This window comes from Oncorhynchus masou, chromosome 4 (assembly GCF_036934945.1).
Source record: "Oncorhynchus masou masou isolate Uvic2021 chromosome 4, UVic_Omas_1.1, whole genome shotgun sequence".
NCBI lineage: Eukaryota > Metazoa > Chordata > Actinopteri > Salmoniformes > Salmonidae > Oncorhynchus > Oncorhynchus masou.
Genome location: NC_088215.1, coordinates 13856328 through 13865912, shown reverse-complemented (window position 1 = coordinate 13865912; position 9585 = coordinate 13856328). Strand labels below are relative to the sequence as shown.

Below are 9585 nucleotides of genomic sequence, written 5' to 3'. Positions count from 1 at the left end.
ATGGTTTTTGCGACTGCCCTTGAAGAAACTAAGTTCTAAGTTCTTGAAATGTTCCGTATTGACTGACCTTCATGTCTTAAAGTAACGATGGATCGTTTCTATTTGCTTATTCTTGCCATAATATGGACTTGGTCTTTTACCAAATAGGGCTATCTTCTGTAAACCATCCCTACCTTGTCATAACACCACTGATTGCCTCAAACGTATTAAGAAGGAAAGACATTCCACAAATTCACTTTGAAGAAGGCACACCTGTTAATTGAAATGCATTCCATATGACTACCTCATGAAGCTGGTTGAGAGAATGCCAAGAGTGTGCAAAGCTATCACCAAGGCAAAGGGTGGCTATTTGAAGAATCTCAAAAATAAAATATATTTTGATTGGTTTAACACTTTTTTGGCTACTACACGATTCCATATGTGTTATTTCATAGTTTTGATATCTTCACTATTATTCTACAATGTAGAAAATAGTAAAAATGAAGAAAAATCCTTGAATGAGGAGTTCTAAAAATGTTGACCAGTAGTGTATGTACTGATGTAATGGATCTAATCTACAGTGTTGATCAATACATTCCTTACAATAAATACAGTACAAACCCATTTTACCACTGTTGTTCTACTATGAAGGCGGCCTCACATTATGTAACTACAACAGTTGACGAGACATTGCGTCCTCCCGCTGCACAGCACGAGAAGCAATGTACCGAACAGACTCACCACCCAGGACATCTGCTACCTAGTGTCCCCCTCTCTCCTCTTAACCCCATGCAGTGAGTTTGATAGTTTGATTAATAGAGTGGCTCTGAAAGGTACAGACCTCCCGCAGAGCCACCACAGTAGGCCGCGGAGCTGGGGCCTCCCAGGCCTCCGTTAAGGACAGGGTCGGAGCTTCCACTACCCAGGGCCAGGGCTAGGGCACTGGGGGTGTGGGGGGAGGAGGAGGGAGAGCTGGGGTTGGAGGGAGGCCGCACCGGCTGGTCCCCGAGATGTGTGGAACCTGGAGCCAGAGAACAGACAGAGAGAGCATATAGAGTTTAATTATAGGCACCTCAAATATTGCCACCTCAAATATAGCCACCTCAAATATTGCCAGCTCAAATATAGCCACCTCAAATATAGCCACCTCAAATATTTTTATTTTTTACCTTTATTTAACCAGGCAAGTCAGTTAAGAACAAATTCATATTTTCAATGACGGCCTAGGAACAGTGGGTTAACTGCCTGTTCAGGGGCAGAACGACAGATTTGTACCTTGTCAGCTCGGGGGTTTGAACTTGCAACCTTCCGGTTACTAGTCCAACCTTCCGGTTACTAGTCCGGTTACTAGTAGTGGTATAGACACCTCAACTATAGGCACCTCCAATATAGCCATCTCAACTATAAGCACCTCAAATATAGGCACCTCTAGTACTGTAAGTGGACTATCCATTAAGTTCTACATTGAAGAACGATCCTATATCATAAAGAACCGAGAAAAATAAAGATTATTCATTTAAACAGAATCTCTGGTAATATTTATTATATATATATAATATATATATATATATATATATATATATATATATATATATATATATATATATATATATATATATATATATATATATATTCCCCTTTCTCTAATTACCATTACAATACTTTTTATATATATATATATATATATTCCCCTTTCTCTAATCACCATTACAATACTTTTATATATATTTTTTCCCCCTTTCTCTAATTACCATTACAATACGTTTATATATATATATATTTTCCCCTTTCTCTAATCGCCATTACAATACTTTTATATATATATATTTTTTTCCCCTTTCTCTAATTACCATTACAATACTTTTATATATATATATTTTCCCCTTTCTCTAATCACCATTACAATACTTTTATATATATTTTTTCCCCCTTTCTCTAATTACCATTACAATACTTTTATTTATATAAATATATTTTTCCCCTTTCTCTAATTACCATTACAATACTTTTATATATATATATTTTTTCCCCCTTTCTCTAATCACCATTACAATACTTTTATGTATATTTTTCCCCCCTTTCTCTAATTACCATTACAATACTTTTATATATATATATATATTACCATTACAATACTTTTATATATATATATATATATTCCTCTTTCTCTAATCACCATTACAATACTTTTTTTTAAACTGTCATTATTGGTGTCATTTTCTCACCTGGTTTTAGCAACAGTGGCCTTGTTCATTCATGCTAATAAAGCTTATTTGCATCTGAAAGAAGAGTTGGTATGTTATGAAGACATGGGCCTACAAAGATCAGAGGGGTTTTTCTCTAAGTGTGCTATACAGTACATTGATAGACAGATGAATGATCGTATGATCAAGTGAATGGCTTTTCAATAACCTTTGGGGATTTCTAGCGTGAAGTTTAGGGAGATATGTGAGGGGTTTGTCACGTTCCACTCTTTTTTCTACATTTTTTATTTTACATCCCCTGTTTCTGTGGTGAAGGCAGGGAAACAAATGGAAATTCCGAGTCCACGTTTAAGAAGCACATATTAGGATGCCAGTGATGCCTGAGGTGAGGGGTCATGTTTCAGAGACCCCAGCCCCAGTGTGATTAACATGACATATTGGGTTCCAAAGTCACGGACATGGACACATTACGTAAGTCGGAATGCGACCCTGGCTGCGTCAGACATACAGTACATGCCTGTACATCGATGAAGAGGATACGTCAGACATACAGTACATGCCTGTACATCGATGAAGAGGATACGTCAGACATACAGTACATGCCTGTACATCGATGAAGAGGATACGTCAGACATACAGTACATGCCTGTACATCGATGAAAGAGGATACGTCAGACATACAGTACATGCCTGTACATCGATGAAAGAGGATACGTCAGACATACAGTACATGCCTGTACATCGATGAAGAGGATACGTCAGACATACAGTACATGCCTGTACATCGATGAAGAGGATACGTCAGACATACAGTACATGCCTGTACATCGATGAAGAGGATACGTCAGACATACAGTACATGCCTGTACATCGATGAAGAGGATACGTCAGACATACAGTACATGCCTGTACATCGATGAAGAGGATACGTCAGACATACAGTACATGCCTGTACATCGATGAAGAGGATACGTCAGACATACAGTACATGCCTGTACATCGATGAAGAGGATACGTCAGACATACAGTACATGCCTGTACATCGATGAAGAGGATACGTCAGACATACAGTACATGCCTGTACATCGATGAAGAGGATAAGTCAGACATACAGTACATGCCTGCACATCGATGAAAGAGGATACGTCAGACATACAGTACATGCCTGTACATCGATGAAGAGGATACGTCAGACATACAGTACATGCCTGTACATCGATGAAGAGGATACGTCCGACATACAGTACATGCCTGTACATCGATGAAAGAGGATACGTCAGACATACAGTACATGCCTGTACATCGATGAAAGAGGATACGTCCGAGAAATGATGTTTGTATCTGAGGACCAAGTGGTTCCTTAACATTGGTTTGACGGTTGGTTAGTTAAATGGTTGCTAGTGACTGAGTAGTAATAATTTATATAGACTGAGCAAGATTGAGTGTCGCTATTGATTTTTTTTAAAGGGGGATCACCTCATCAAAAGTGATACTACACCAAAAAAATAGGTAATTTATTTCTAGACTGTATTTATGTAGACATATTGATGTAGACATATTTATGTAGACATATTGATGTAGACATATTTATGTAGACATATTTATGTAGACATATTTATGTAGACATATTGATGTAGACATATTGATGTAGACATATTTATGTAGACATATTTATGTAGACATATTGATGTAGACATATTGATGTAGACATATTGATGTAGACATATTGTATGCATCCAGGCATTGTTAGTTTTGCTCTGACCCACAGGAGTTGTAATATGAGACCAATTGTTTTATTTTTGGTTTAAGTAGGCACTAACAGAATGACTATTTCATGTTTAGTAAATTACTAGGAAAATTGTCTGTCTTGTTGAGTGTACATGTCATAATTAAAAGAGAAAAATGATTAAAAGATTTGCAAATTCGCTTGGAACAATGGAAATGGCTATAGTCACCATTCGGCCCGAAAGCCACACCATCCAAAAACAGGGACATCATCAGCAACAACAGCAACAAACAAGCCACAATGAACTACAATGAACCCTTGAACATTTCAATAACATGTTATTTTAAGACACGAGGGATGAGAGGAGGAATAGTTCATCAAAGCCTATGGGGACTGTGGTAACTGGGAGTGACCTCCATGGTCTTTCTCAGCGCGCTGTCTGTTTTTCTGGATGGCATGATGGAAGAATGTGAAAAATGAGTCGTCTGGTGTGTGGCCCATGGTCCATCATTAAGACTGCCGTCAGCTGACAACATGGCGACCGGCCACCGTTTCTGGCATCTCTCTGGGAGCGATTGATCTATGGCCAGATCCAAAATGGCTGTCTTTCTATGCTCAGGAACACTGGAGAGACTGTCGACTAGGCCCGTGGTTCCCAAACTTTTTCGCTTACTTAATTTACCCACTCGTGCATTTTATCAGTCGGCCTATGGTCTCATGAGTCTTCACAAGTACACCGTGTGGATAGGCCAAGTACCCCCAAGGGTCCTAGTACCCCTGGTTGGGAACCACTAGACTAGGTGGCCATTTTGGTTCTGCGATAATGCTAACATAATGCCTTAGGACCCATGTTGGCTGTAATACTGATCTCTGTCACCTGATGACTGACTGACATGGTGCATTACGTCATGTGGTAGGCTGCACTGTACAAGTCTTGTGGAGCCTTTGAGGTTTTCTAAATGGGGCTGTATGTGCTGGTATAGTTGGAGAGGAGGGTTAAGACCTGGGCTGTTTGTTTGTGTAGAGGGTTGCTCTGGTGCCCCTAGGCTCTTGGTGCCTCAGTGTGTGTGTGTGTGTATGTCTAAGTGTGTGTGTGTGTTTGTTTGTGTGGTGTGTTTTTAGATGGTCATTTGTAGAATGTCTATGTATAATGCACACTCCCATAAATACCCTTAGTTCGTACAGACACACCCTTATCCTCCTTATAAACTACCCCTACAACTACTATTCAGAGTCCCCTACGATCACATTACTACTACGCTGACAGGTCCCCCTGTGGACTCTAACCGAGAGGTGTGGTGGTGGTGCCGAACCTCTCGCTGTCCTCCATCTCTCCCATTTTAATCCCCTATCTGGCTTGTCCTCAGCAGCTGACCTAGGATCAGTGGAGCCCGGCCCTGATCCTCCTGTTCACTCCCAGATTAATTTAGAGAGGGACTGTGGACAGCTGTGGCGGCTCACTCCCTGCCTCCCAAATGGCACCCTATTCCCTATGTGGTGCACTACTTTTGACTGCACTACTTCTGACCAGAGCTGGGAGTGGGCCCTAGTAAAAAGTAGTGCACTATATAGGGAATAGGGTGCCATTTGGGACACAGGAAGTTTATTAAGAAGAGTATGTTTGTCCAGATCCTCTAAAGCAGTCTGCTATGGGAGGATTCTGAGGAATGTGGGCTATGTGAGCACTGGGTCACACACTGTCGCAGCACCTTGATGGGGTTGTGGCTTCAAAATGGCCACTTGGCCCTACAGTCATGGTTGTGACTGAGGATGTCCTTTGTTGTCATATAGTGAGTGACCTTAGGTCATCATAGTCTCTACATCTTAGAAGAGGAGTGTGGGATATCCTTCTAGGGATCTGTTCAGTGGTAGACTGATGAATAGGAGGAGGGGAAGATGGGAGGAGGAAAAGAGGAGACTGGGGTAGTAAAGTGGTTGCTTATCTTTCTACATCCATTGAGCTTTCTGAAACACGATATCCAAAGAAACTTTAAGAGCTTTGGGAGGTTTGGCGACTGTATATGGGTGGTCTTTAAGTTTGTTGTCAGGACCATTTTCTTCATTTAGGCTCTCAATGGTAATTTGTCAAGTCTATATATAGGATAGTATATACTGTATATATAGTTAAAGCTGCAATATGTCACTTTTTGTACGACCTGACCAATGAGAGTTATAGATCTGTCATTCTCATTGAAAACAAGCAGTAGATCAGATGTGGTCTCTATGCTTCCTGTGCTTTGTTTTATTTTTGCGTCTATTCCTCACACCAGTTTCAATCAGCTGAAAACACAATGTTTTTGTTTATGGAAACGATATTTCACAGCGGTTTAAATGGTACAATGATTCTCTACACTATACATACTTGCAGGCATGTGGAGAGTGTGTGTGAGAGACAGGATATTATCTGGCCCGACATGAAGTGAGTGATTTTATCAGTGCTCTGGTGCTGGAAAATGTTTTGCCACATCCAGGTGTTTATAGCCCTGACATCTTAACATGCAGGTGTTTATAGCCCTGACATCTAAACATCCAGGTGTTTATAGCCCTGACATCTTAACATGCAGGTGTTTATAGCCCTGACATCTTAACATGCAGGTGTTTATAGCCCTGACATCTAAACATCCAGGTGTTTATAGCCCTGACATCTTAACATGCAGGTGTTTATAGCCCTGACATCTTAACATCCAGGTGTTTATAGCCCTGACATCTAAACATCCAGGTGTTTATAGCCCTGACATCTAAACATCCAGGTGTTTATAGCCCTGACATCTTAACATGCAGGTGTTTATAGCCCTGACATCTTAACATCCAGGTGTTTATAGCCCTGACATCTTAACATGCAGGTGTTTCTAGCACTGACATCTAAACATCCAGGTGTTTATAGCCCTGACATCTAAACATGCAGGTGTTTATAGCCCTGACATCTTAACATCCAGGTGTTTATAGCCCTGACATCTTAACATCCAGGTGTTTATAGCCCTGACATCTTAACATCCAGGTGTTATAGCCCTGACATCTTAACATGCAGGTGTTTCTAGCACTGACATCTAAACATCCAGGTGTTTATAGCCCTGACATCTAAACATGCAGGTGTTTATAGCCCTGACATCTTAACATGCAGGTGTTTATAGCCCTGACATCTTAACATGCAGGTGTTTATAGCCCTGAAATCTAAACATCCAGGTGTTTATAGCCCTGACATCTTAACATCCAGGTGTTTATAGCCCTGACATCTTAACATCCAGGTGTTTATAGCCCTGACATCTTAACATCCAGGTGTTTATAGCCCTGACATCTTAACATGCAGGTGTTTATAGCCCTGACATCTAAACATCCAGGTGTTTATAGCCCTGACATCTTAACATCCAGGTGTTTATAGCCCTGACATCTTAACATGCAGGTGTTTATAGCCCTGACATCTAAACATCCAGGTGTTTTTAGCCCTGACATCTTAACATGCAGGTGTTTATAGCCCTGACATCTTAACATCCAGGTGTTTATAGCCCTGACATCTTAACATCCAGGTGTTTATAGCCCTGACATCTTAACATGCAGGTGTTTATAGCCCTGACATCTTAACATCCAGGTGTTTATAGCCCTGACATCTTAACATCCAGGTATTTATAGCCCTGACATCTTAACATCCAGGTGTTTATAGCCCTGACATCTTAACATCCAGGTATTTATAGGCCTGACATCTTAACATCCAGGTGTTTATAGCCCTGACATCTTAACATCCAGGTGTTTATAGCCCTGACATCTTAACATCCAGGTGTTTATAGCCCTGACATCTTAACATCCAGGTGTTTATAGCCCTGACACCTTAACATCCCTGCTATCAGATGTTGGTATCTGTAGGGTGGTGTGTGTGTATGTGTGTGTGTGTGTGTGTGTGTGTGTGTGTGTGTGTGTGTGTGTGTGTGTGTGTATGTGTACATTAAGGCCCCTTTCATAATATTGAGTTGTACCCCCCTTTTGCCGTCAGAACAGCCTCAACTGGTCGGAGCATGGACTCAACAAGGTGTTGAGAGCATTCCACAGGGATGCTGACCCATGTTGACTCCAATGCTTCCCACAGTTGTGTCAAGTTGGCTGGATGTCCTTTGGATGGTGAACCATTCTTGATACACACAGAAAACGGTTGAGTGTGAAAACCTCAGCTGCATTGCAGTTCTTGACACAAACCGGTGCGCCTGGCACCTACTACCATATTCCGTTCAAAGGAACTGAAATATTTTGTCTTGCCCATTCACCCTACATACACAATCACAAACAGTCCATGTCTCAATTGTCTCAAGGCTTGAAAAATATGATTTAATCTGTCTCCTCCCCTTCCTCTACACTGGATTTAACAAGTGACATCAATAAGGGATCATAGCTTTCACCTGGATTAACCTGGTCAGTCTATGTCATGGAAAGAGCACGTGTCCTTAATATTTTGTACATTCTGTGTGTGTGTGTGTGTGTGTGTGTGTGTGTGTGTGTGTGTGTGTGTGTGTGTGTGTGTGTGTGTGTGTGTGTGTGTGTGTGTGTGTGTGTGTGTGTGTGTGTGTGTGTGTGTGTGTGTGTATAGTAGTAGAGGCTAGAGAGATCATGTTCACTGTAAGCACAGACCGCGCTGGATGATACTAACTCACGTCATATACTGCCCTTTATCGCTCATTAAAGTCCAGTGGTGTGTGTGTGTGTGTGTGTGTGTGTGTGTGTGTGTGTGTGTGTGTGTGTGTGTGTGTGTGTGTGTGTGTGTGTGTGTGTGTGTGTGTGTGTGTGTGTCTAACTGCTCGGGAAGAGAAGGACATCAGAGTCACTAGACACAGAGAGTGAGAGAAGGTGAGAGAGAGCGGCAGAGAGGGGGAGAGAGAGAGAGAGAGAGGAAGAGAGAGCGAGAGAGAGAGAGAGAGAGGAAGAGAGAGAGAGAGAGAGAGAGAGAGAGAGAGAGAGAGAGAGAGAGAGAGAGGAAGAGAGAGCGAGAGGGAGAGAGCGAGAGAGCGACGTCAGGAAATGTGAATAAATGGCCAACCATGCCAGAACCAAGGATGTTTCAATGTTTCAGTCTGAAGGAGGGAGAAAAGAACGAGGGAGAAAGAAAGAATGAAAGAAAGAATTACAGTGGCTGGAGTAGCTGTGGGTGCCGGGCGAGACTGTTCACTTGAGCGTGAACGAGCTGACATTCTAATGGAATCTATAATGTATGGGGAGAGTGTCAGAGTAATAGTGTCCTATTTCTCTACTGCTGTTCTCTCCCTCCCTCTAACATCTCCTCCACTATCACACCATCATTCTCCCCATTTACAGATGTAGGACCTTCATTTGATCACTCTTTTTGCAGGACAGATTTCCTGCAATGCAGGACATTTAAAACATGTAGTGTTGATTATAATCAACATTGATTATAATCCACATAATAATTCACATTAATTTGTTCTTTCATTTGCTTATCCAATCATCCATTCACTCATTTATTCATTACTCTTAATCATTCATTTGTGAACTGTTCAATCATTAATGAATTAATTCATTCGTTCGTTCATTCTCTCTGAATATCAAATTGTTGCTTCTTAGTGGGCACGCTAGCTAGGAGCCCTAATACTTGACCTTCGGTGTTCACTCACCATACCAAGGGCACTCCCCCACTAGGGGAGCTCAGGAATTAGTGGACCTCATTTCAGTGCACAA

General features: G+C 41.4%; 1 protein-coding gene across 1 annotated transcript in view; it reads right to left on the bottom strand.

Moving 5' to 3' along the window:
• LOC135524139 (E3 ubiquitin-protein ligase NEURL1-like) overlaps positions 1–9585 on the bottom strand; it is a 65604-nt gene that overhangs the window by 5066 nt on the left and 50953 nt on the right. The window contains exon 5 of the mRNA XM_064951356.1: positions 821–1000. Coding sequence (XP_064807428.1) covers positions 821–1000 — 180 coding nt within the window. The remainder of the gene's footprint in view (positions 1–820; positions 1001–9585) is intronic.